The following is a 27,732-nucleotide window of genomic DNA, read 5'->3' on the forward strand; positions in this document are numbered from 1 at the left end:
CCTGCCACCCTCGGTATATGGGACTGGCACCTTACCAACTGAGCCACAGGTGCCGCCCTCTTTTTTTTTTTTTTTGATCAATATAATTTAAGCGTGTCATGGAAATTTAACACAGGTTCAAGTGTGCCGTGAGATACAAAAGGTTGACAAACACTGGTTTGTAGGTATCTGTCTTGTGTTCTTAGAACTGTGAACTATAATAAAAATAAAATCTGCTGGGTACAGGGGCTCACGCCTATAATCCTAGCCTCTTTGTTTTTCAATATTATTTCTTTCTTTCAGTGAACCTGCCACGTTTCAGAAATACCACCAAGTGAGTCTACTTGCAAGATTTAACCAAGATCTGGATAAAGTGGCAGCAATATCCTTGGTGTTCTCTACAGGATCTGTAATAGGCCCTAAGTACAAACTCAGGATTCTGCGAATGAAGTTAAGGTCCCTTGCCTATCCAGAAAGGTAAGCCACGCCCTTGTTTTCCATGTTGTTGGATCCTGTTCAATCTCCTTGATCTGATGTTTTAAAAAGCCTCCCTCATTCACAATGACGAGAAGTAAAGGAGTTTCCAGAAATTGTTTTTATTAACAGCAAGTAGCCCAGTAATCCAAGAAAATCATAATCTTATGTGGTCAAAGATAAATGGCCCAGTATGCCAAAGAAATAATGTTGTTCTGTGCTTAAAGTTATATAATTCCTCCCTAACCACCTACACTGCTTGCAAATTGATAATTTCTTGTAGAAAAGAAAACATTATATAATTTGGCAAACTGATTAAACAGAGCCTACTATAAAAAAGGTACAAGAAAACTGGAATATTTTACTCCATTCAGAGTCTTGAAAGTATCATATTGATGTTAATTTCTCAAATTTGATAATTGTACTGAAAAGGTCCTTGTTCTTCAGGAAGGCACACTGAAATACTGAAAAATAAACAATCTATTCTCAATTGGTTCAGAAAAAATAAACAACAGTGTGTATGTAGAGAGAGATAGAAAGAGAAAGGGAGATGGATGGAGAAAAAGAAAATATAAAATATACTTTATATTTTTAAATATAAGTATAGAAATGTATTGTGTATCTTTTTTTTTTTTTTGGCTTTTTTTTATTATTGAATCATAGCCGTGTACATTAATGTGATCATGGGGCACCATACACTGGTTTTATAGACCATTTGACATATTTTCATCACACTGGTTAACATAGCCTTTCTGGCATTTTCTTAGTTATTGTGTTAAGACATTTATATTCTATATTTACTAAGTTTCACATTTACCCTTGTAAGATGCACTGCAGGTGTAATCCCACCAATCACCCTCCCTCCACCCATCCTCACCTCTCCCTCCTCTCCCTCTCCCCCTTCCCCATATTCTTAGGTTATAACTGGGTTATATCTTTTATATGAAAGCCATAAATTAGTTTCATAGTAGGGCCGAGTATATTGGATACTTTTTCTTCCATTCTTGAGATACTTTACTACAAAGAATATGTTCCAACTCCATCCATGTAAATATGAAAGAGGTAAAGTCTCCATTCTTGTGTATCTTTTGTGACAACTGCCTAGCATCTATCTGTGGGCAGAGAAAGACAGACAAGAAATGATGTGAACAGTTGGTACTTTATGAATTCCTTTTTCTTGAAAGCTTAGGATACTCTAAAATATTTAACAATACAATAGTTTTTTCTAAGAAGATAGTCATTACATTCTAAAATGGTAGGACTTTTAAATACCTTTTTCCTGAATATCAAAGGAATACATGTTCATTTTATAAAATCTGGAACGTATAGAAAGTATTATATTTTCTGCTTTAAGAAGCAGAAAAATATTACCAGAATTGTAATTATCCAGCGGCAACCATTGTTGATATTTTTGGTTCTTTCTTCTTCTTCTTCTTTTTTTTTTTTTGTAGAGATAGAGTCTCACTTTATTGCCCTCGGTAGAGTGCCGTGGTGTCACAGCTAATAGCAACCTCCAGCTCTTGGGCTTAGGCGATTCTCTTGCCTCAGCCTCCCAAGTAGCTGGGACTACAGGCACCTGCCACAATGCCCGGCTATTTTTTTGTTGCAGTTCAGCTGGGGCTGGGTATGAACCCACCACCCTCGGTATATGGGGCTGGTGTCCTACTCACTGAGCCACAGGCGCTGCCCTGGTTCTTTCTTTCTATTATTGTTTTTAAACCTAGTTGAAATTATAGAGTAAATAAAATTTTTCATCCTACTTTCTCATTGATATTTTATTTATTACAAGCATGTCCCCATATTATTAGAAATAATTGCTAAATACAGTAGAACTCTGTAAATTGACCACCCAATGGACTGTAACAAACTGATCAGCCTATGGAGGTGTCTAAATAAGGAACTAGGCCTTGTGCACTGATATGTACGTGTGGTGCCTGTCTAGTTTATGAAAATTAGGTCAACGTGAGGTGGTCGAGTAGGAAGGTGGTAGAACTGTGGAAGTTCTACTGTAATTTCATATCCTAAGGATATAATACAATTTACTAGAATGTGGTATTTTTGCAATTTTATTGACAAGTATATTTTGTCTCCATTTTCCAGGCCCCAATTGTGTCGGTATGATCTTGTCCTGATGGAAAATGTTGAAACAGTCTTTCAACCTCTTCTTTGCTCAAAGCTGCAGATGTAACTGTTGCCAAGACAGGTGGGCACCAGTAATATCAAGAAAGTGACAACTACAGGCTCTTTTAAAGCTTCACCTCAACTTATCCTCAAGGCACAAAAAGAACTGAAAACCAAGTGTTTTTTCACTAGTGTCCTACGGATGTCACATTGCACAATGTCAGACAGCCTAGTGATTATAAAATGAGCCTAGGAAGGGAACCCCTAACTAGGGCAAGTCAGAAATAGCCAGGCTTGCGGCAGCCGGCGCTGTCTCCGCTGTGTCCTGGGGCCTCATTTGTTCTGACCTGTCAATTTTGCTGCCTCTTTAGCCATCACACAGGCCTTTCTGCCCATCACAGCTGCAGGTCAAGCATCTTGGAGGGGCAGGCTGGAGGCCTCTCTTTGGACTTGACTTCACATCTCTGTGCTAAATGCCTCCCATTCCCTATGTGTATGGGGGAGTGAAACTGACCTACCTACCTCAGGGGGCTGTCCTGCAGGTCTGGGAAGGGAGTCTGTGAAGGGTTTTTTGAAATCCCATGGGTGCCACATCTGTGAGATGTTTGGTAAATGTGAATATGCTTTTATTTATTTTGATAGGGCTACTCTAATATGCAATAAAAGGGCCTCTCTTATTAATACCAGTTTCTCTCTTGGGCTTTTTACTCGGATGAGAAGAAAGCCACACTCTGGCTTCCTGCCTTCTCTAAAGAAGTACTGGGACACGGAGGAAGTGGGGGAGGTGAGGATGGCCTAGGTCATTAAGTGGATGAGAGAAGAAGGGCAGAGGCAGAAGTGGGGTGGCCTCAGCACAGTGACAGAAGAAGGGAAAGCAGAGCTTGTTTTTTACCTACGGTGGAGAAGACTCATTTGCCAGGCAATCCTCTTAAGCAATCCTGAAGAAATGTTTATTTTCCTTGTTACTGATTATTGAAGGACATTTAGAAAAATTCAGAGATGCAAAATGCAACAAATGCTGTCCATAACTCCGCCTATTAGATGTAATCAGTGTTAATCATTGGGAACAATGCTATAATGTGTTTTGCTAACATGTGAATTCAAAGCAAAATCCAGTTTGTTCTTGGAACATCTGAAGCTTCCAGTGTGAAGAATCTTTAGGCTTCACTGGAGGTACATGTGATCTGTGAATTTGGAATGACAGTAGCAACCAAGTCTACAGGTCCCAGAGGGCTAAGGCCAGAGAGGCCAGCACAAAGCAAAGACAATCCCTGGGGCCAGATGCCCAGTGTGAGGTGGGCAGGGTTTGTCCCACAGCTGTCGCCATTGCGGGAGGGTCTGTGGGATTCCTGAGTGTTGTAGGTGATTGCCTCATTGTAAGGAATGGCCTATTGCCTAAATTATAGTAATCTGTAACTAGATTCCTGTGGCACAGATTCTTACAGATATACACATGTATCTAGTGCACAGTCTGATTTTACTGAAGTGAGGGATGACTGAACTCTGAGTGGAGTGAGGCTCTGTGATGTTCTTGCCCATTTGGACATCTTACCATCCTTCCTTCCCACATTTCCTCAGCAATTGTGGTAGACTGATAGGCTGTGATTTCTTTTTTTTTTTTTTTTGTAGAGACAGAGTCTCACTTTATGGCCCTCGGTAGAGTGCCGTGGCCTCACACAGCTCACAGCAACCTCCAACTCCTGGGCTTAAGCGATTCTCTTGCCTCAGCCTCCCGAGTAGCTGGGACTACAGGCGCCCGCCACAACGCCCGGCTAAGGCTGTGATTTCTTTTCACAGAGATTTATTGGGGAGATATAATAATAGAACATGGTAAGTGCCATGGAGGAAGTAGACATGACGAAGCTTACTCCACTCCAGTGAAACAAGTATCAGTATTCCTCTGTGGGTGAGTGGATGAACAGGTGTTCAGATGATGTCACTTGTGAAAAGTCTGAAGCTGTGAGTGCAGAACAGGACATAAGCCCTGTCCACCATCACCCAAGCCCATACTCTGTGCTCTGGCCTGCACCACCACTCAACAAGCAGGAGAAAATCCAGAGCTCAGGTGGAACATTAGATTTGGGGGTCATCTGTCTAGAGGAGAGAGTTGAAATGACGGAAGGGGAGGAGGCCTCCTGGAAACCCCAGGAGAAGGAAAGTAGCAGCAGGTGACATTCATTAACTACTTAGCACCCTCCAGACCCCATAATAAGCATTTTACATGCCTGAGTTTATCCTGTGTAACAACCCTCATGAAGTAAGAACTCTCAACAGCTCCACTTTACAACACAGGACACTGAAGCTTAGGCAGAGTTAAGTGATAGAGTGACAGAGGTCACATCCTTAAGAGCAGGAGCCTTGCTGGTGTGTGCCCTACTCTGTTCCTTGCCCCACACTCTTCTGGCTTAGGCTCGGCAGGCTCAGTTCTTCAGACCCTTTCTCTCCTTTTCTATCTCTTTGGTTTCTCCAAGTCAACATGTTTCAAATGAAACTAATTATTGTCTTCAATAGACCTGACTCCTTAATTTAACACACGTTTATTAGGTGCTAATAATAAGACAAGCATAGGTTGAGGGTTGAGACAGACAAACGACAGATGAGACATTGCCTCATTTAAGGAAATGTCCACTGTCCGTGTCATGATGGATAATGACACTGGAACATACATTTGCAATAGGAGTACGGATACTTCTCAGAGTACCCTAAGCATACAGAAGGAATAACTTTTCTGTCTGTGGGAACTGGAGAAGGCTTGTCAGAGGAGGTGACAGTTGTCCTGAGTATTGACAAAAGAGTAGAAATTTGCCAGGCCCAGAGACAGCCAGATGGCAGGACAGGGTCTCACTCTGTCACCCAGGCTGGAGTGCAGTGGCATGATCATAGCTCACTGTAACCTTAAATTCCTGGGCTCCAGGGATCCTTCACTTCAGCCTCCCTAGCAGCTAGGACTTTAATTTCTTTGTAGAGATGGGGTCTTGCTATGTTGCCCAGGCTGGTCTACAACTCGTGGCTTCAGTGATCATCCCACCTCTACCTCCCAACGGTGAGGGATTGATTAAAGGTGTGTGCCACTGTGCTTGGCCTCTCTCCTTTTTCTTTAGTGGCAATTTCAAACATATACAGAAACTGAGGTAATAGCATTACAACCATCCATGTGTCCAGCAGCCAACTTGAACCAATTATCAACTCACAGTCAATCTTATTCTATCTATATTCCTACTCTCTGAACGTCTATCCCATTATTTTGACACAAATCCTAGACATTGAAAAATTTTATTTGTAAATACTTTCATATCTTGAAAAGATAAAGTATATCCTATTTTTTATCCTTGAAAATGAGTCATAGTATACTGTCAGACTGCAACTTGTTTGTTCAATTTTTATCCTAGCCATCTATCTGGTAACTGCACCATTTATCAGTATATATAGAATTGCCTTCTTCTTTGGGGAGGCTACCTAGTATTCCATTTGTGACTATATCATAATTAACCCAGTCAATCCCCACCTGATGGGCATTTTGGTTGTTCCCAATCTCTTAAGTTAAAAAGAAGGCTGAGACCAGGGGTAGTGGCTCACGCATGTAATCCTAGCACTCTGGGAGGCTCAGGTGGGTGGATTGCTTGAGCTCAGGCATTTGAGATCAGCCTGAGCAAGAGTGAGATCTCGCCTCTACTAAAAATAAAAACTAGCAGGGCGTCATGGTGAGCAATGTAGTATCAGCTACTCAGGAAGCTGAGGGAAGAGGATTGCTTGAGCCCAAGAGTGACATTGTTGTGAGCTATGATGCCATGGCCTTCTACCCAGAACAACAGAGTGAAAAACAAAAACAGAGAAACAAACAAACAAAAAAACAAAAAAAAAAGGAAAGGAAAGCTTAAAGAATACCCTTAAACATGTATCTTTGTCTGTAAGTATATTTGTAGGTTAAATTATTGGATGTGGAATTGCTGGGCTCTTTTACATATGAATTCTGACAGGTGCTCACTATCAGGCTCAGTAGATTCTTTAAATGATACAATAAGAATGCTCACTTTCGGGCGGCGCCTGTGGCTCAGTTGGTAAGGCGCCTGCCCCATATACCGAGGGTGACGGGTTCAAACCAGGCCCCGGCCAAACAGCAACCAAAAAATAGCCGGGCGTTGTGGCGGGCGCCTGTAGTCCCAGCTACTCGGGAGGCTGAGGCAAAAGAATCGCTTAAGCCCAGGAGTTGGAGGTTGCTGTGAGCTGTGTGAGGCCACGGCACTCTACCGAGGGCCATAAAGTGAGACCCTGTCTCTACAAAAAAAAAAAAAAAAAGAATGCTCACTTTCTGTTGTCTAGGTGATTAACACTTTGACGGCATCTCTAGCCCTTACTCTATAATCAGTCATGTGTCCTATCAAGTCAACTCCCTCCAGCATGTCCATCTTCCTCCCTCCATTCCTAGTGCTGTGGTCCTAGCTAAGGGCTGTATCCTTTCTAATCAGGGCATTTCCAGCTATCAACGGAACATGAATTCTAATCACCTGCCAAAGCTAACACCCTAAAACGGGAACTGAATCATTTTCTTTTCTTTTTTTTTTTTTGTTGCAGTTTGGCCGGGGCTGGGTTTGAACCCGCTACCCTCAGCATATGGGGCTGGCACCCTACTTACTGAGCCACAGGCGCTGCCCTGAATCATTTTCTTTTTCTTTTTTTTTTTTTTTGTGGCTTTTGGCCAGGGCTAGGTTTGAACCCGCCACCTCCGGCATATGGGACCGGCGCCCTATCCTTGAGCCACAGGCACCACCCTGAATCATTTTCTTAAACACTTCTGTTGATGTTTCATCATCTACAATATTAAAAATCCAACTTCTCAGCCTGCTTTCAATGTTCTGCTTGGCCCCAGGTTATTCTTTTTTCATATATTTTAGCCTTCACTGAAACGAGCCTCAAGTGCTTTACTTGGGCCCTAGCTCACTCATTCTCTCCCTTTTCAGCTTTTGGAAGTCTTGCTCATTCTTTTTTCTTTCTTTCTTTCTTTTTTTTTTTTTTTTTTGTTGCAATTTGGCCAGGGCTGGGTTTGAACCCACCACCCTTGGTATATGGGGCTGGCGCCCTACTCACTGAGCTCATTCTTTTTTTTTGTTTGGGATTCATTGAGGGTACAAAGAATTGCATTTGTTAGGTAAAGTCCCTCTTACAATTGTGTCCTGTCTCCAAGTGGTGTACCATACAGCGTGACCCCTGTCACTTTCCCTCCTCCCCCTCCCCATCTCTCATTCCCCTACTCCCCTTTGTATTAGCTCACCTACTGCCTTCATATTATAATTGACTGCATAGGATTTTTTATATATTTTTTGCAATTTATTTTTATTTTTGGCTGGGGCTGGGTTTGAACCCTCCACCTCCAGCATATGGGGCTAGTGCCCTACTACTTTGAGCCACAGGCACCGCCCAACTACATAGGATTCTTGCTGCTCCATTCTTGTGATGCTTTACTAAGAAGAATGTGTTCCACTTCAATCCAGGATAATACAAAAGATGCAAAGTCTCCATCTTTTTTAATGGCTGAATAGTATTCCATGGTGTACATATACCACAGCTTGGGTTGATCCATTCCTGGGTTGGTGGGCATTTAGGTTGTTTCCACATTTTGGCGATTGTAAATTGAGCTGCAATAAACAGTCTAGTGCAAATGTCCTTATGAAAAAAGAATTCTTCTTTCCTCTGGGGAGATGCCCAGTAATGGGATTGCAGGATCAAATGGGAGGTCTAGTTTGAATTCTTTGAGGTTTCTCCATACTTCCTTCCAAAACGGTTGTACTAGTTTGCAGTCCCACCAGCAGTGTAAGTGTTCCCTTCTCTCCACATCCATGCCAGCATCTGCAGTTTTGGGACTTTGTGATGTGGGCCATTCTCACTGGGTTGGTGATATCTCAGGGTGGTTTAGATTTGCATTTCTGTGATGATTAGGGACGATGAGCATTTTTTCATCTGTTAGCCATTTGTCTGTCTTCTTTAGAGAAGTTTCTATTTATGTCTCTTGCCCAGTGATATATGGGATTGTTAGGTCTTTTTTTGTTGATTAATTTGAGTTCTCTGTAGATCCTAGTTATCAAGCTTTTGCCCAATTGATAATATACAAATATGTTTTCCCATTCTGAAGGTTGTCTGTTTGCTTTGGTTGTTGTCTCCTTAGTTATACAGAAGCTATTCAGTTTAATTAAGTCCAATTTGTTTGTTTTTTGTTGTTGTTGCAGTTGCCACAGAAGTCTTTGTAAAATCTTTCCCCAGGCTGATATCTTCAAGTGTTTTGCCCACACTTTCTTTGAAGATTTCTTGTCTTTCTTTCTTTCTTTTTTTTTGAGACAGAGTCTCACTTTGTCACCCTCAGTAGAGTGCTGTGTTGTCACAGCTCACAGCAACCTCAAACTTTTGGGCTCAAGCATTCTCTTGCCTCAGCCTCCCGAGCAGCTGGGACTATAGGCACCTGCCACACGTCTGGCTATTTTTAGAGAAGAGGTCTTGCTCTGGCTCTGGCTCAGGTTAATCTTGAAGCTGTGAGCTTGGGCAATCCACTAGCCTCAGCTTCCCAGAGTGCTAGGATTACAGGCATAAGCCACCATGCCTGGCCCCTCTTCGAGGATTTTTATTGTTTCATGCCTTAGATTTAAATCTTTTATCCATCTTGAATCAATTTTTGTAAGTGGTGAGAGGTCCAGGTCCAGTTTCAATCTTTTACATGTGGTTATCCAGTTAAATAATACCATTTGTTAAATAGGGATTCTTTTCCCTAGTGTATGTTCTTGTTCGGTTTATGGAAGATCAGGTGGCTGTAGGATGTTAGTGTCATCTCCCCACACTTTCTTTGAAGATTTCTTTTTCACTAGGTCCTTGTAGTAAAGCCTAAAGTCTGGTAGGATGATTCCTCTGGCTTTGTTTTTATTACTAAGGATTGCCTTGGCTATACAGCAGTGGTTCTTAACCTTCCTACTGCCACGGCCCTTTAATACAGTTCCTGTGGGTCGAGACCCACAGGTTGACAACTACTGCTATACAGGGTTTTTTCTGGTTCCATAAAAAATGAAGAATTATGTTTTCCAAATCTTGAAAGTATGATGTTGGTATTTTAATGAGGATTGCAATGAATGTATAGATTGCTTTGGGAAGTATAGACATTTTAACAATTTTTTTTTTTTTTTTGTAGAGACAGAGTCTCACCTTATCGCCCTTGGTAGAGTGCTATGGCATAACACAGCTCACAGCAACCTCCAACTCCTAGGCCCAGGGGATGCTCCTGCCTCAGCCTCCCAAGTAGCTGGGACTACAGGTGCCCACCACAACGCCCGGCTATTTTTTTGTTGCAGTTTGGCCGGGGCCGGGTTTGAACCCGCCACCCTCGGCATATGGGGCCAGCGCCCTACCCGCTGAGCCACAGGCGCCGCCCAGACATTTTAACAATGTTGATTCTCCCAAGCCATGAGCATGCTATGTGCTTCCATTTGTTAATATCTTCTGCTATTTATTTTCTTAGTTTCATAACTTTCTTTGTAAAGGTCCTTCCCCTCTTTTGTTAGGTATATTCCTAGATATTTCACTTTTTTGGAAGCTACTGTGAAGGGAATTGTGTCCTTGATTAGCTTCTCAACTTGGCTGATTTGTGGACATTGATTTTATACCCTGAGACATTGCTGTATTTTTCTATCACTTCCAGGAGTCTTATGGTTGAGTCTTTGGGGTTCTCTAAGTGTAAGATCACATTGTTAGGCTCGGCACCTGTGGCTTAAGTGGCTAAGGCATCAGCCACATACACATGAGCTGGTGGGTTCGAATCCAGCCCCAACCCGCCAAACAACAATAAGGGTTGCAACCAAAAAATAGTCCGGCATTGTGGTGGGCGCCGGTAGTCCCAGATACTTGGGAGGCAGAGGCAGGAGAATCACTTGAGCACAGGAGTTGGAGGTTGCTGTGAGCTGTTATGCCACATCACTCTACCCAGGGCAATAGCTTGAGGCTATGTCTCAAAAAAAAAAAAGTCATATTGTCAGCAAAGAGTGCGAGTTTGACCTTCTCTGCGCCCATTTGGATGCCTTTTTTTTTTCTTTTTTTTTTTTTTTTGTAGAGACAGAGTCTCACTTTACCGCCTTCAGTAGAGTGCCATGATGTCACAGGACTCACAGCAACCTCTAGCTCTTGGGCTTCCACGATTCTCCTGCCTCAGCCTCCCAAGCAGCTGGGACTACAGGCGCCCACCACAACGCCCGGCTATTTTTTGGTTGCAGTTCAGCCTGGGCTGGGTTTGAACCCACCACCCTCGGTATATGGGGCCGGCACCTTACTCACTGAGCCACAGGCGCCACCCTGGATGCCCTTTTATTTTCTTCTCTTGCCTGATTGTATTGGCTAGAACGTCAGCACTATGTTGAATAGTAATGGCGATAGAGGACAACCTTGTCTGGTTCCAGTTCTAAGTGGAAAAGCTTTCAGTTTAATATTGAAACTGCATATACTCCATTCAGTATAATATTAGCTGTGGGTTTGTGGTCCTGCTCTTTCTTGAAGGTAAACTTAAACCCCACATCTAAGAATCTACATAGGGTAAGGACCACTAGTTTTGGACCCGGGTTAAATTTTTAACCTGGTTCAACTTGGGAGCTTGGGACCCGATGACATTTAATCTTTCTGAAACGGGGATTTTTTCATCTGTTAAATAAAGACAAAAATAGCTACCTGGCAAAAGACAAAATACCTGTTTGCAAGGTTTAGGAATAATGGGAATATAGTAGGTGCTGAATAAAAACCAATTCTGTACATTTCTGCAGTGGTCTGCTATCACTATCCCACTATCGCCGTCCCACCACACTTGACTTGCAGCTTATGGTTCTACACTGCTGGCTACCCTTGTTTTGTGTGACAATAGGTTGTGGACAAACCTTTTTTTTTTTAATTAGACAGAGTCTCACTTTGTTGCCCTGAATAGAATGTCGGGGGAGTCATAGTTCACAGCAACTTCAAACTCTTGGGCTCATGCGAATTTTCTTGTCTCAGCCTCCTGAGTAGCTGAGACTACAAGCACCCACCACAACACTCGGCTATTTTTTTAGAGACGGGGTCTTGTTCTTGCTCAGGCTGGTCTCCAATCTGTGAGCTCAGGCAATCCACCCTCTTGGGCCTCCCAGAGTGCTAAGATTACAGGCGTCGGCCACCCCGCTGGGCCGTTCCAGCCCTGGCACAGAGCCAGCACTGTGGGCGCCCAATGCTTGCAGAGTAAGAGAAAGAGACAGGCTTGACCGCAGAAAAACATGCACTGACAGGCAGAGAGGTGACGGACGCTCGCAGGGACACACTGGAAGTCTGGCTCTCCCGGGAGTCCTCGCCGCGGAGCATGGTGGGCGGGGGTCCGGGTCAGGAGGCGGGGCCTGGGTGGGGTGGGGCTTGGCGCAGACCCCGCCCCGGTCCGTCAGCCAACGCGCTCCGCTTGCTCAGTCGGCGCGACCAGGTCCCAGTGCTGCCGGTGAGCTCAGCGGTGGCCCCGCGGGCCGGTTTGCGGTGCCGAAATGCGCCCGCTGTTTGGCCTCCTTCTGGTTTTCACCGGCTGTACCTTCGCTCTGTACTTGCTGTCGACGCGACTGCCCCGCGGGCGGAGGCTGGGCTCCACCGAGGAGACGGGAGACAGGTGCGTTGCGGGGATTGGAGTTCGGGGTTCGGGTCCGGCCCGACCCTGATGAGGACCTGCGAGTTGCCGGCTGAGCGGGCAGTGCTGTCCCGGCGCCCCTTTGGTGACATACCAGGGGTGACATACGAAGGGAAAGGCAGCGCCTCACTCCTGCTGAGGCTTCCCGCGCCTCTGCTTGAGTGGTGGCATCGCCTTCCCAGTCTCAGCCCTCGGCCCATTTTCTGCCGACCTTCGGCCCGTGTGGACCCCCAGCCCCTTCACATCCTCTTTCAACCTCCCTCTCCTCCTCCCCACCTCATTCCACTTTCATCAGGTCTGCCCGTGGGATTTTAAGACAAAAGGTTTTCAGGAGAAATGTTGCACGGATAACTTAAAATTATTCATGAATTATGGAGTCAGCCCCTCTTCCTTCTAATGAACGACTGGGTCAGGCAGGAGGCAGAGCAATACCTTCCTCGCCGGTTTTTGTGAGTGTTGCATACTGTTTATAAAGTGTGTGGAAGTGTGCCTAGCACAGCATTGCATTGTCAAGGGATTTACTGATACTTGACCTTTAGGATAACTGTTTTCAGTTACTATTTTCTTTTGCTGTAGCTGAGAAGGCTTGGCTGTTCATGTGAGACATGCAGATACTAAGATAAATATTCTGTGAACTAAGAGGATGTGCTCATAATTGATTAGTGATGGATTCAAGGACTGTTCAGATGACGGAGGCAAGGTAGCCTTTACACTATAACCTTTGGACAGGATTCAGAGTGCACTGAGGACCAGATTAAGAGCAGGGTTGGTTTCAGGCCCAACATATCAAGAAAGTTATGTTTATAGATTAGCTTAGATATACTCTTCTGGAGAATCTTTAATTGGCATGTCAGTGAATGATAAAACAGTTGTTTTACCTAGTGCCTTAAGATCATTGTGAAGTCAAATTGTTTTTGGCTTGTGGGAGTGGGGGTGTCCTTGAAGGGAAGGTCACTTAGGACATTTAGTACTTGCTTGGAAATGACTATTCGCCTCTATAGAATAGGTCACAAATTCTGAGAACTAAAGGGGAGCTTTATGATTATAAAACCCCTCATTTTTGAGATAAGGAAACTGAGGCCCAGCAATTAGCCTAAGGTCACACAACTGGAAAGTAGCAGAATTGGGGTGCTATCCTGGGTGTCTTGCTAACTTTGGTCTCTTGTTTCCAAACCAAGTCCCTTCTGTCTGCCTCTACCATGTTGTATCAGATCACATAATGTGAACCCTATCATCTTGGGTTCACATTATGTGTGTTCCCAGTAGACCAGATGGTGGGCATGTTTCTTTCTTTGAAAAGAAGACACTGAGTTCGCAGGCACTGGGCTGATCTGAACTCAGGTTTCCATTTGCTTTTCCAAATCCCCAGGTCACTGTGGTTCCCCTCAGACCTGGCAGAGCTGCGGGAGCTCTCTGAGGTCCTGCGGGAGTACCGGAAGGAGCACCAGGCCTACGTGTTCCTGCTCTTCTGTAGTGCCTACCTCTACAAACAGGGCTTTGCCATCCCTGGCTCCAGCTTCCTGGTTAGTGTCCTGACTTCCATCCAACCCTGTTTCCTGATTTGTAATATTTGGTTACTCCCTTATAACCTCCTAGGATTCTTGTGTGGGAGGATTAAATGCAACAGTGGGTGTAAGAGGATGGCATGCAGTAACCCTCAGCACTTTTTTTTTTTTAAACAATTTTTTTATTTATTTTTAATTTCAGCTTGCTTGTTCATTCTTCTTTGTTTGAAGTACTCTTTTTTTTTGTTCATTTTCTTCTTCCTCTGGCGATACTCTGTCCCACTTCTTTTGATGTTAGTAGAGACGGGGTCTTACTCTGGCTCACTGCTGGTCATACTGGTCTCGAACTTCTGAGCTCGGGCAATCCACCTGCCTCGGCCTCCCACAGCGATGGGACTACAGGCGTGAGCCACCACGCCCGGCCAACCCTTAGCACTTAAAAAATTTGTTTTTGTTTTTTAATTTATTTTATTTTGTTTTTTTATTAAATCATAGCTGTGTACATTAATGCGATTATAGGGCACCATACACTGGTTTTATAGACTATTTGACACATTTTCATCACACTGGTTAACATAGAGCACTTTTAAAATTTTGTTTTGCTTTGTTTTAGAAGCAGGATCTTGATCTGTCATCCAGGCTGGAGTGCAGTGGCCCACTCGTAGTTCCCTGCAGCTTTGAACTCTTGGGCTCAAGCAGTCTTCCTGCCTCAGCTTCCCTGCCTGCAGTCTTCCTGCCTCAGCTTCCTTGCCTGCAGTCTTCCTGCCTCAGCTTCCCTGCCTCAGTCTTCCTGCCTCAGCTTCTGTACTTAGAGCTACAGGCATGCAGCACCATGCCTGGATGATTTTTCTTATTTTTTGTAGAGATAGGGTCTTGCTATGTTGTCTAGGCTGGTCTTAAAATCCTGGTCTCAAGCAATTCTCCCACCTCAACTTCCCAAAGTGCTGGGGTTATAGGTATGAGCCACTGTTCCTGACCCCTTAGTACATTGAACAACTGAGTGAAGAAGCAAGAAACCTTGAAAGCTTCTTTTTGTCCTGCTTCCTTCTCCTGCCTCAGTGTCTTTTGCTACTCCAGGCTTAAGCTGGATTGGCTCAAGCAGTCATGGCCAAGAGAGGCAGGGGTGTGTGGGCTCAAAGCCAGAGGCCGACTCCTTGGGGCTTCCCTTGTACCTGTCTTCTTTTTTTTCTTTCTTCCCTTCTTTTTTTTTTTTCTTAAGACAGAGTTTTGTTATGTTGCCCTCAGTAGATTGCCGGGATGTCACAGCTCACAGCAACCTCAAACTCTTGGGCTTAAGTGCTCCTCTTGCCTGCACCTCCCAAGTAGCTGGGACTACAGGCGCCCGTCACAACACTCAGCTCTCTGTCTTCTTCTTTTTTTTTATTGATTTTTATTTATTCATTTATTTATTTTTTTAAATGAAATTCTATTGTTTATTTATTTTTTGTTGTTGTTGCAGTTTGGCCAGGGCTGGGTTCGAACCCGCCACCTTTGGTATATGGGGCCGGCGCCCTACTCACTGAGCCACAGGCGCTGCCCCTGGCTCTCTGTCTTCTTCATTGAGCTGATCCATCTTTGGGGCAGACAGCAAGCTGCTACTTAGTGGGGGCTTTACATCCAGACCTGGGGGGTGAGACCTGGCTCTGCTGTGTGTGATCTGGACCAAGATACTTTTATTTTTTTTTTTTTTGTAGTTTTTGACTGGGGCTGGGTTTGAACCCGCCACCTCTGGCATATGGGGGCGGTGGCCTACTCCAGGTGCCCTATTCCAGGCGTCCTCAAACTTTTTAAACAGGGGGCCAGTTCACTGTCCCTCAGACCGTTGGAGGGCCGGACTATAGTTTAAAAAAAAAAAACTATTGGGCGGCACCTGTGGCTCAGCGGGTAGGGCGCCGGTCCCATATGCCGGAGGTGGCGGGTTCACACCCAGCCCCGGCCAAAAAAATACAAAACAAAACAAACAAAAAAAAAAACTATGAACAAATTCCTATGCACACTGCACATATCTTACTTTGAAGTAAAAAACAAAATGGGAATAAATACAATTCACAGCGTTTCGTGTGGCCCACGGGCCACAGTTTGAGGGCGCCTGCTTATTCCTTTGAGCCACAGGCCCCGCCCCCCCCTTTTTTTTGAGACAGAGTCTCTCAGTTTCTCTTTGTCACCCTTGGTAGAGTATTGTGGCGTCATAGCTCACAGCAACCTCTAAATCTTGGGCTCAAGCAATTCTCTTGTCTCAGCCTCCCAAGTAGCTGGGACTACAGGTGCCCGCCACAACATCCAGCTATTTTAAGAGACAAGGTCTCACTATGGCTCAGGCTGGTCTCAAACTCTTGAGCTAAAGCAATCCACCCACCTTGGCCTCCCAGAGTGCTAGGATTACAGGCTTGGGCATGGGCCACTGCGCCCGGCTTAAGCAAAATACTTATTCTCTCACACACAGAATGGGATGAGATAGAATACGACACGGGCTGGGTGCGGTGGCTTATGCCCGTACCTGGCCCCTTTTTACCTTCTTGAAGTGCCAGTGATTGCAGGAGCCACCATAGCCCATTCAAAAGGGCTAGTAAAAGTGCTACATGCCTCCTTGCTGCATATTATTACAGTCACCAGATGGAAATAATTTGAAGGTGATCATAGTGATACTCAGCAGTAGGTATGTAGCACTCTTTCCTAGGGTCAGTTTGTGAACTTAATTGTCAGACCTCGTATGATGACAGTTCTGATGGCCATTCCAGAAAAAAGAGTTCCAAAATTGCTTTGAAGGCTAGACTAGGCATGCATACCTTCCCAAGGGGAGTATTCCATGGTTTTATTTTTGAAGACAGACTTTCACATTTTTTTTTTTTTTTTGGTAGAGACAGAGTCTCACTGTATTGCCCTGGGGTAGAGTGCTGTGGCGTCACACGGCTCACAGCAACCTCTGACTCTTGGGCTTACGCGATTCTCTTGCCTCAGCCTCCCGAGCAGCTGGGACTACAGGCGCCCGCCACAACGCCCGGCTATTTTTTTGTTGCAGTTTGGCCGGGGCTGGGTTTGAACCCGCCACCCTCGGCATATGGGGCCGGCGCCCTACTCACTGAGCCACAGGTGCCGCCCGACTTTCACCTTTTTATCCTGGGTAGAGTGCCATGGTATCCCCACAGCAACCTCAAACACTTGGGCTCAAGCAATTCTCTTGCCTCAGCCTCCTGAGTAGCTGGGACTACAGGCACACACCACAATGCCCAGCTATTTTTAGAGATGTGGTCACGCTCTTGCTCAGGCTGGTCTCAAATTCTTGAGCTCAGGCAGTCCACCTGCCTCACCTCCCAGAGTACAAGGATTACAGGTGTGAGCCACCTTGCCTAGCCTCAGGGGAGTATTTCAAAGGTGACCATAGTGATATTCAGCAGTGAGGTATGTAGCACTTTATGTGGGATGAGTTCTCAAACTTAAGTGTCCAACTTGTAGATACGGTATTCTATTTAAGTCTCTCTCTCTTGCTCCCTAAGGCTTTCATCCCTATCCATGTTTTAGAGGTGAAGAGTCTGAGGCCAAGGTTGTAGTTCTAGTCCTTTTCATCATTTTTTATTTTTCATTTCATTTTAAAATAGGAGTAGCTGCCAGTTGTCATGGCTAATCGATTGTTCTCTTTGCAGAATGTTTTAGCTGGTGCCTTGTTTGGGCCATGGCTGGGGCTTCTGCTGTGCTGTGTATTGACCTCAGTGGGTGCCACTTGCTGCTACCTGCTCTCCAGTATTTTTGGCAAACAGCTGGTGGTCTCCTACTTTCCTGATAAAGTGGCCTTGCTGCAGAGGAAGGTAAGGGGGGGGGCAGATATCCAAGTGTGGGGCCCTCAGAGAGTCATCTCATGGCTTTGAGAGGCGTACAGAGTAGGGATTTCCCACAGTGCTACCCTACCCTGTCTCAGGAAGTCCTAAGGCTTTTTTTTTTTTCTTTTTGAGATACAGAGTCCCACTTTGTCACCTCCCAAGTAGCTGGGACTATGGTCGCCCATCACCACACCCAGCTAATTTTTCTTTCTTTTTTTTTTTTTTGAGGCAGAGTCTCACTATGTCTCCCTTGGTAGAGTGCCATGGCATCACAGCTCACAGCAACCTCAAACTCTTGGGCTCAAGTGACTCTCTTGTCTTAGCCTCCCTTGTAGCTGGGACTACAGGTGCCCACCACAATGCCAGGCTATTTATTTTTTGCTTGTTTGTTTATTTGTTTAGCAGGCTTGGGCTGGTTTTGAACCCACCAGCCCTGGTACATGTGGCCAGCGCCCTAACTGCTGAGCTATGGATGCCAAACCCTAATTAATTTTTCTATTTTTAGTAGAGATAGGTCTCGCTCTTGCTCAGGCTGGTCTGGAACTCCTGAGCTCAAAGCAATCCACCTGCCTGGGTCTCCCAGAGTGCTAGGATTACAGGTGTGAGCCACTGTACCAGGCCTAAGGGTTCTTTTGATGTCTTCAGGAGTTATAGACCTGGGATTAAATCCTAGCTCCATTATTATTACTAGCTCTTTGACTCTGGGCAAGTTCCCACATCCTCAGATATCTCTTTTGTTGTTGTTGTTTGAAACAGAGACTCACTCTGTTGCTCATGCTAGATAGAGTGCCATGGCATCAGCCTAACTCACAACAATCGCAAACTCCTGGGCTTAAGCAATCCTCCTATCTCAGCCTCTTGAGTAGCTGGGACTACAGATGCCCATCACAAATCCTGACTAATTTTTCTGCTTTCAGTAGAGATGAGGTCTCTCTTGCTCAGGCTAGTCTTGAACTCGTGAGCTCAAGTGATCCTCCTGCCTCAGCCTCTGAGAGTGCTAGCATTAGAGGCATGAACCACTGCACCCGACCTGGTACCTCTCTGTTTTTTTTTTTTTTGCAGCTTTTGGCTGGGGCTGGGTTTGAACCCGCCACCTCTGGCATATAGGGCTGGTGCCTTACTTCTTTGAGCCATAGGTGCTGCCCCTCTTTTTTTTTTTTTTTTTTTTTTGTAGAGACAGAGTCTCACTGTACCACCCTCAGTAGAGTGTTGTGGTGTCACACGGCTCACAGCAACCTCTAACTGTTGGGCTTATGCGATTCTCTTGCCTCAGCCTCCCGAGCAGCTGGGACTACAGGCGCCCGCCACAATGCCCGGCTATTTTTTTGTTGCAGTTTGGCCGGGGCTGGGTTTGAACCTGCTACCCTCGGCATATGGGGCCGCCGCCCTACTCACTGAGCCACAAGCGCCGCCCTTTTTTTTTTTTTTTTTTTAAGAGACAGAGTCTCACTTTGTCACCCTTGGTAGAGTGCCATGGCATTACAGCTCACAGCAACCTCCAGCTCTTGGGCTTAGGCGATTCTCTTGCCTCAGCCTCCCGAGTAGCTGGGACTACAGGCACCCACCACAATGCCTGGCTATTTTTTATTGCAGTTTGGCCAGGGCTGGGTTCAAACCCGCCATCCTCAGTATATGGGGCCAGTGCCCTACTCACTGAGCCACAAGCGCTGCCTGGTACCTCTCTTTTTTTTTTTTTTTTTTGGCCGGGGCTGGGTTTGAACCCGCCACCTTCGGCATATGGGACTGGCGCTCTACCCCACAGGCGCCGCCCGGTACCTCTCTTTTTAAAATGAGGAAACAGTGTGTACTCTGAAGGGTTTTTGGAAGGATTGGGAACAGAATACGTAATGTGTCTAGAACTGCCTGACACCAGAAGGTTTTCAATACCTGGAGACTCTTTCTGCCTCTTAACAGCCTTTTTCTCTTTGGCTACAGGTGGAGGAAAACAGAAACAGCTTGTTTTTTTTCTTACTGTTTTTGAGATTTTTCCCCATGACGCCAAACTGGTTCTTGAACCTCTCAGCCCCGATTCTGAACATCCCCATTGTGCAGTTCTTCTTCTCAGTTCTTATCGGTAAGATGCTTTGGGGTAAGCGTGAGTCTTCATTCATGCCAGCGGACTGCCCTCAGTGACTAGCCAGAAGTGTGTGCCTGCCTCCGAGAACATAGTCTCACAAAGAGCATCTTTAAGTGTTATGACCTCAAGTAATTATTCTAGACTTCATTCTGCTCAGTCTTGAACATGAAAACCAATACAAATATTTTTGGAATAAATACAGATTGTTCATTCCACAACTGTATTTAGTAGTTTTTGTGTGCCAAGTACTGCACTAGGCACTGGGATTAGAAGAGATAATCTGTGTAAAGCACCTGACTGGGGCCATAGTAAGCACTCAGTAGATGCGAATAGGAAGAGCACAGTTGGTGTGAGGGTATGTAGCCATGCGTTTGGGTGGGGACAGAAGGAAGAGAGCAAGGGACTTCCTGGCTGGCCTTGGCTCCTGTCCTAAGCTCTGCCTTAGGAAGAGCTGGCATCATGAGGTTCCTTCTTGCCTTTGACAATTGCATGACCTTCAGCAAGCTACACATATCTACCCTGAATGAGCCATTTAGCCACAGGAGGGGCTGGGAATAGAGCAGTGTTTCTCAAAGTATGGGCCTTGGCTACCTTTTTCATGTGGTAAGGTCTGTGGCCTACTCCAGACTTAATGAATCAGAATCTTGGGAGTGGGATCTGGGAATATGTTTTTAAAACCAGCGCCTAGTCAGTGGTTCTCAAACTTTTTATTTATTTATTTTTTTGTGGAGACAGAGTCTTACTGTACCACCCTCGGGTAGAATGCCATGATGTCACACGGCTCACAGCAACCTCTTACTCTTGGGCATATGTGATTCTCTTGCCTCAGCCTCCCAAGCAGCTGGGACTACAGGCACCCGCCACAACACCCGGCTATTTTTTTGTTGCAGTTTGGCCGGGGCTGGGTTTGAACCTGCCACCCTCAGCATCTGGGGCTGGTACCCTACTCACTGAGCCACAAGCGCTGCCCGGTTCTCAAACTTTTTATACCTATTATTAATCACCTGGGAGAATTTTAATCTCTGTATTAAGGCCACAGCATACACCAATGAAATCATCATCTCTAGGGTGAGACTCAGGGATCAGCATCTTTTTTTTTTTTTTTTAAGAGAGAGAGTCTCACTTTATCACTCTTGGTAGAGTGCCGTGGCATCATAGCCACAGCTCACAGCAACCTCCAACTCCTGGGCTTAAACGATTCTCTTGACTCAGCCTCCTGAGTAGCTGGGAGTACAGGCGCTCGCCAGAACGCCTGGCTATTTTTTGCTGCAGTTTGGCTTGGGCTAGGTTCAAACTCACCACCCTCGGTATATGGGGCCAGTGCCCTACTCACTGATCCCTGTGCCACCCGGGATCAGCATCCTTTAAGGTTTTCCAGGTGATACAGGTATCCAGTATGAGTAGCAGATCCCTGGAAGGGGATTCTGCTGGATTCTGAATTTTGCAGTCTGCTGAATTAGATGCTTTGTAAAGTCTTTCCTTGCCTTTGACAATTGTATGACCTTTAGCAAGCTACTTAGCCTTAGTGGGCCACTTGGCCAGATGAGGGCTGGGACTAGAGCAGTGTTTCTCAAAGTGTGGGCCTTGGACCACCTTTAGCAGCATGGTAAAGCGCTACGCCAGGCATGGTGGCTCACGCCTGTAATCCTGGCACTCCGGGAGGCCATGGCAGGTAGATTGCCTGAGCTCAGGAGTTCGAGATCAGCCTGAGCAAGAGCGGGACCCCGTCTCTAAAAACAGCAATCAGCGATTGTTACTTTCTTTATGTGGGAAGTAAGCCGTCCTTTTTAAGCTTACGGCAAGTATTGTCCCCCTCTCTCTCTCTTCTTAGAGACCAAGTCTCACTCTGTTACTCAAGCTAGGGTGCCATGGCTTTAGCCCAGCTCATAGCAACCTCACACTCTTGGGCTCAAGTGATCCTCGTGCCTCAGCCTCCCAAATAGCTGGGACTATGGTGCCCACCACAATGTCTGGCTAGTTTTTCTATTTTTAGTAGAGATGTGGGTCTCATTCTTGCTCAGGTTGGTCTCAAATTCCCAACCTCAAGCAATTCTCAAGGTATCCTCCCACCTCAGCCTCCCAGAGTGCCAGATTCACAGGTGTGAGCCTCTGCACCGGCCTAGGATTGCCTTCTCGTAGCCTTCCCTAGAGCACGGAGGGAAAGGCCATTCAGGGCTCTAAGTCAAACAGAACAAATCTGTGGTTGAGCAGTTGCTATTAATAGGGAATACCTGAGAGAAATTGAGATCTTAAATCGAAGCAAGATCTCCCACAGCCAATTCTGGTCACATTAGCTTTCAAAGTGCCTCAGCGTCTCGGTTAGTGGGAGTTAATGGCTTGTAATTATCTAGGTGGCATGAGGCTTGGAAAGACTGTGGAGTCCAGGGTCTGACAAGCTGTGTGACCTTGAGTGGTCTGTGATCTTCATCTCCTGTTTACTTCCTCTACTAAGGAAGAGGAATGGATTATCTAGGGGTTCCAAACCAATCAGGATCTTGGGGTGGGGTTGGTGGTGGGGAAGCTTTTAAAATACAGGTTCCTGGGCTCTATGCCAAAACCAAGTAACCAGAATCCCTGGAGTAGGGCTGAGGATGATTGTTGTGCAACCTGCCTTTCTAGCCACCAGTGAGGTCCAGTGGATTTGATGACCTCTTAGAGGTGTTGCAGAGTATGAAAAGTCATTGTTTTGAAGAAACTTTTAAAATCTCTTGCATACTGTAAATCTCATAATTATGGTGCTTCTGTCTTTTACTTTGGCTATAGGATGCTCAGAACCAAACTAGTGGTGAACATTATTGCATTTTTGTATTCATTGTACCCCGTGACTTATTGCATCTTTCTGCACTCATTTTGTCTTTCCTATTTTAAAGTTTTTACCTTGTTGCAGTGTTTGTGTATTTGTATAAACCATCCTCAAGTTCTTCTGTTGAACAAGGCAGGTGTATGTTGGAAGTGAGGAAAGGAGTGAAGAGTGGAAACAGGAAAGAAGGGGAAGAGTTCATATGTTTAAGGGTCAGGAGTCAGGCCAAAAAACTGGAGTCACTGTTCTGAATTGCTGGTAACATTTCCGAGTTGTGATTTTCTTAGTTTTTCTACTCAGTAACAGACTCTCTTCCCTTCTCTCTTCCAGGTTTGATACCATACAATTTCATCTGTGTGCAGACAGGCTCCATCTTGTCCACCCTAACCTCCCTGGATGCTCTTTTCTCTTGGGAAACTGTCTTAAAGCTGTTGGCCATTGCTCTGGTGGCATTAGTTCCTGGAACGCTCATTAAAAAATTTAGTCAGAAACATTTACAAGTGAATGAAACGAGCAGCGCTAATCACATGAACAGCAGAAAAGACATGTGATCTGGATTTCCTGTTTGCCATGTTCCTGGACTCTTAATTGTGTCATGGATGTAGCCCTCTAAAGCTCCTCATTTTTTAATTACCCTCCACAGGTGATTTGGACACTTTGTTCATCTGTGTGCAGTGTGTTGTCAAATGGGATACTCTGTGCTCGTGAAGGTGAGTTAGATCAGGTTTTAAAACCAATCCTGGTTTAACCAGACACTGCAAACTGGATGGCCTCCTAGAAAGTCCTGTTTATATTTTATTATCTAACAAGGAGCTCAGGCCAGCCTATTATATTTGCCTTGGGAGATGGTGTTAATTGTCCTTGTTCAGACTGCCTCTGCTCACTGTAAAGTGATAGGCTGTTGTGATATGTCTCCTTTTGTTAAGTCCCTGTAGATGTATGTGATTAGTGATAATGACATTATGATGACATGTGACCCCATATCACTGACATCCCTCTTCGTTTACTGTTGGATTCTTGAAGAGTGATTCTTTTGTGCTTTTCTGTGATGACTACCTCTTCGTAAGGCAAGGGAAACAAGCCAATACACTGCCTAGGACTTCCATGTAGAGCTCAAACACTGTGACACTTTGTTCAGACACACTGATGTTACCACATTATGTCAAATCTCATGGTTGCAAGTCCTGACAGTTAAGCTGATTATAAACAGGCTATTAAATATGAATGGAGCAAATTCTGTTATGGGTATATTCTGGAAAAATTCTTATCCATCTGGATGAGGGCAGGGCTTTTACCTAACCTGAATCAAATGACCATCCATGTAGTTTTTTATTCACCTTTTCTTCATGAGAATCCCTTGTGTTCTGCTGAGAGAGTGGATTCAGTACCTAGGCTATCAGCCGTTATACTCTCTGAATGTTTTTCATTTGCCAAGAATAACTGAGGAATAATTGTATTTTATCTTTTAATTCAAGGAGAAAAACTTGGTTTCTGATTACTTTGTCATGATGTGTCTTTTTCTTGTTTGTTTTTTTGGAGACAGAGTCTCACTTTGTTGCCCTGGGTAGAGTGCCATGGCATCACAGCTCACATCAACCTCAACTCTTGGGCTTAAGCGATTTTCTTGTCTCAGCCTCCCAAGTAGCTGGGACTCCAGGTGCCTGCCACAACGTCTGGCTATTTTTAGAGATGAGGTCTCACTCTGGCTCAGGCTGGTCTCAAACCATAAGCGCAGGCAATCCACCTGCCTCAGCCTCCCAGAATGCTAGGATTACAGGCATGAGCCACCACACCCAGCTGTCGTGATGTCTTAATTGCCTATTTCTGTCATTTCTTTCTGCAGCTTAAGTATTGGATTGGCACAGAGCTGGGTTAATGCTTCTAAGGACAGAGAGACCTTAGCACCAAAACTAACTAGCTCTGCAGAGCTAGGTTAACTTACCATAATCTAACAGAACTGTTGTTCTTGGGCATCATTTGTTGGGTTTATGATTTGGCTTGCCCAAGAATCTCACTAAAACTTGGGCCTCTTGTTTTATTTAAATTCTTGGGAATATTCATGTTCCAGAGGAAGAACTTCAAGTAGGAATGTTTTGAGAAAAGAAAAAAAAAAATGGAGATTTATTTTTAAAAAAAGTAAATCGATTGCATTAATGTACACAGCTATGATTTAATAATAATAAAAAAAGAAAAAAGTAAATCATCTGGTAAAAGTATCCATGTTATTAGTTTTTTTTGGACATGCTATTATATTTTCATACCAGGGATTTCATTTTAACAAATGTGTTTCTTTAAAGAAAACAGTGGGGGCAAGTAGGAGGCTGACTTTGAACAGTGGCTCTTCATGTTCTGCAGTAGGACAGAAGAAACAAGGATGTTTTCCACACATTGCAAAGATGTGTCCTTTGCCCCTTTTCAGGATCCTTATATTTGTCTTCCTCCAAACCTACAGTTTTGCAACAAGGTGCCTTATCAGTTGTGAGTTTATAGGCAAAGCGATTTCCCAAATAAATGAATATAAATACTCTGTGTGGTGCTCATCTGTACATGTTGCTAAGTTTCAACTACCCTCGCCATTGTGAATCAGGATGGGCTGAAAGCCAGAATCCAAAATGGTGCTTTGGCTTTCTAGTCTCAGTCTGCTCACCAAATCATTCTTTGGAAGCCAGATTTTCATCTTTCCCTTTTCCCTCTCTATCCTCCTTTTATAGTGGGGTCATTAATAACAAAAGTAGCTCTAAGATAGGCAGCAGGAAAGCATATTGGAGAAACAGTAGACCTGTCTAGGCTTTTATAGAATGCCCAGGATAAGACTGTTACCAAAGAAAACGATGGTTGCCTCTTATGTGGTTGTGTCTGAAATAGAAGAGTCACAGAAACCTGTTTTCCCCTCACCTGATTTTCTGGCTACGGGAAACCCAGTCATGTGAAGTCTTCTTTCCCCTAAATTTCTGACAGTTGCCGAGACTTTTAAGGCAGCTGTCAGGACACAAACAGTATATTTAGGAAAAGACATGACAAGAAATTGGTGAAGTACACTTCTTGTTTAATTCCATGCATTTGTTTGCTTTGATAGTCGTTCTTGTTCCCATGGCTGTTCAACACAGAGGGAGCCGGCATCAGAACACAACACCGGGAACAGGGCACTAAGTACAGGAGACCACACGGGACACGAGGGAGTGCATTTTGGGACTTAACCACCAAAAAGGAATTCAATCTGTCCAAATTGATGGGAGTTAAAATTATCATACATGGAATAAAGAACCAAAGAGGGTCTTCCCAAATCTGGAGTCTGGGAAGTGGTCACTTTGGAAGTGAAGAACCACTGGATGACATCTTGCTAACAGCTTGTGCACTCTGGTCAGTTTTCCCTCTGGTCTGCAACCACTGGAGGACCCTGTCCACTTGGTCAATGGACAGCAGCCTGGGGCCGGGAGTCAGCCATCCCCCGAGTGCTGTGAAGTGGCACGGATACTGCTGGAAGCTTCCTTACAGTGGCCTTGTTACTTGCTTGGGGCTTGGCTCTTGTGAAATCCTGCCATTCTGCCCCGGTCAGTCGATGGTTAACAAAATCCTTAACCCAACTCCTTTGATGTATGTAACTGTTTCTCAGAACAGTAATTTCAGAGCTCACCTCTTTTGCCACCCATCCCTGAGAAATGCTCCAGGTTCCACAAGGGTCCTCCACTTAGCAGCCTGTTTCATTCCAACTTAAAGAGGTGTTTGCAGTATCAGTTGTAACATGCAAACAAGCAGACTAACATGATCCTAATGTGTCAGTCTCTGAGGTCTCCAACACTGGTATTGTGAGTATACTGTGACATCTGTCCTATGAAATCAGCAGAGAAGAAAAATCTTGCTGCCTGGAAAGGCACTAAATTCACAATGACAGTACAAGTCACAGTCTTGAAAAAGTCACATTGTTTTGGTATATCAGTCTCATAGTCTAAAGAAGAAGCAAGTAACTGAGACTTACCATACTTTTTTTTTATAGAAGGGAGGAACACGCTCAGTCAGTACAGTTAAATGATGTAAATGTAGAGACATTTTGGAATTGACCCATGAGCAATTGGTGATGCTTCATTTGGAACTATAGTCCAAAAGCATAGAGACAGGTGGCTCTTTGCCAGTGGAACTGTCCCTGACAGCTATAAGTGGGATTCTTAAGGAGAACTCTGGTAAGAGCCTGTCATTCTCTCTCCCATCAGAGCTAACTCAAGAGTTCATCTTCAGAAAATTATGAACTTTGAGCTGGGATGGCAAATGGGTTTCCATTTACAAGTGGTAATTATTGCTCCAAGTGCTATGTTGTGAGAGGTTCAGAGGTTTGTACACTCAATGCTCAATAAGTAATGTTGGCTTTGGGTGTTTAGGATGGAGGTGGTAAGTAGGTCATATTTTGGTTTCTGGCTCATTGGTAAAACAAAATAAAACGCAGCACACTTTACTGTGTAGTGGGGTAGGAATTTCTCCAAATATTATGTTATGGAGATTTCAGTTCCAGGAACTTTAAATAGGAATGTTTTGAGAAAAGAAAAAAAAAAAGGAGATTTTTTTTTTTTTTAAAGAAAATCATCTTATAAATAAGGATGCACTTACTCTCAAAGGATATCAGTGCTCCACAGTGGGAAAGGACAGTTTAAATACATTAGGTTGGTACTAGGAAACTCCAAAACACATCTATTACTCAGGGAAGGAGAAGGGCATAATTTAGCATGATGAAGCTCTATAATAGACATCCTACTAAAATCCTACTAAAAATGTCCTCATTCTAGAAGGATAGATTTGTTGATACTAACATTTTAAAACACAGTATCTGAACTTCAAGTAGGCCATACAAATGATCTTACATTAGGGGTAGCATCTTCAGCTTGCTGCTTGGGAGCTCCCCAATCTTACAAACAGGTGTAAATTTTAGTGGTGGTAAGATCCATTATAATTTCATAGTGGATGCAGGCTTCTCAGACCTTCTGCTATGCAATTTTAAGAGGAATTGTTATTCAGAGGACATGGTCTGGAAATAGATGGAAATCAGAACCAAATGCTCAACTGCAACATAAATTAAAACTCATTATCTTACAGTCAAAACCAGATGTTGAATGAATATGGACTTCATGCCAAGGGTGTTAAGCGTTCAGTGAAGAAGCTTGAAATCAGTCTTGTGATGTCCTTGGAGCACTGTTGCACACTTCTCAGGACTGAAAAATGAGCTCATAAATTCCCTGAGCTCTTGATTGAATATTCTCCAGATGAAGGTGGAGTTGTTCTCAAAGAAACATATATCAATTCAAGATATTCCTGCTTAT

General features: G+C 44.5%; 2 protein-coding genes across 5 annotated transcripts in view; both read left to right on the forward strand.

Moving 5' to 3' along the window:
• The window catches only part of LIPH (lipase H), a 73,371-nt gene extending 62,363 nt beyond the window's left edge, over positions 1-11,008 (forward strand). Inside the window, exons 9-11 of one of the 2 annotated variants that reach the window (XM_053565571.1) lie at positions 283-456; positions 2,554-2,656; positions 10,658-11,008. In XM_053565571.1, the coding sequence (XP_053421546.1) occupies positions 283-456; positions 2,554-2,641 (262 nt within the window). In that variant the 3' untranslated portion in view covers positions 2,642-2,656; positions 10,658-11,008. Of the gene's footprint in view, positions 1-282; positions 457-2,553; positions 3,256-10,657 lie in introns of those variants that run through there. The other variant, XM_053565570.1, reaches the window with a different exon arrangement.
• A 993-nt stretch (positions 11,009-12,001) lies between these two features.
• TMEM41A (transmembrane protein 41A) lies at positions 12,002-26,988 on the forward strand. Of its 3 annotated transcripts, none has more exons than XM_053565573.1 (5): positions 12,002-12,211; positions 13,599-13,752; positions 17,376-17,537; positions 19,485-19,623; positions 22,757-24,950. In XM_053565573.1, the coding sequence occupies exons 1-5, from the start codon at positions 12,093-12,095 to the stop codon at positions 22,975-22,977; spliced, it is 795 nt and encodes a 264-aa protein (XP_053421548.1). In that variant the 5' UTR covers positions 12,002-12,092; the 3' UTR covers positions 22,978-24,950. The 3 variants fall into 3 exon arrangements, with proteins under 3 accessions (XP_053421548.1, XP_053421550.1, XP_053421549.1); XM_053565575.1 differs by lacking the exon at positions 22,757-24,950 and adding an exon at positions 25,503-26,988 and having other exon boundaries at positions 12,028-12,211; XM_053565574.1 differs by lacking the exon at positions 12,002-12,211 and adding an exon at positions 12,792-12,929.
• The last annotated feature ends 744 nt before the right edge of the window (positions 26,989-27,732 follow it).

The sequence above is a fragment of the Nycticebus coucang genome, chromosome 16, assembly GCF_027406575.1.
Source record: "Nycticebus coucang isolate mNycCou1 chromosome 16, mNycCou1.pri, whole genome shotgun sequence".
In the NCBI taxonomy this organism is placed as follows: Eukaryota; Metazoa; Chordata; class Mammalia; order Primates; family Lorisidae; genus Nycticebus; species Nycticebus coucang.

Bases quoted from the DNA above. Each gene is read 5' to 3' on its own strand.
- TMEM41A (XM_053565573.1), top strand. From the start codon at position 12,093: ATGCGCCCGCTGTTTGGCCTCCTTCTGGTTTTCACCGGCTGTACCTTC. The intron at 17,538-19,484 runs GTAAGGGGGGGG...CTTTGGCTACAG, and splicing joins TGGCCTTGCTGCAGAGGAAG to GTGGAGGAAAACAGAAACAG. The intron at 19,624-22,756 runs GTAAGATGCTTT...TCTCTCTTCCAG, and splicing joins CTTCTTCTCAGTTCTTATCG to GTTTGATACCATACAATTTC.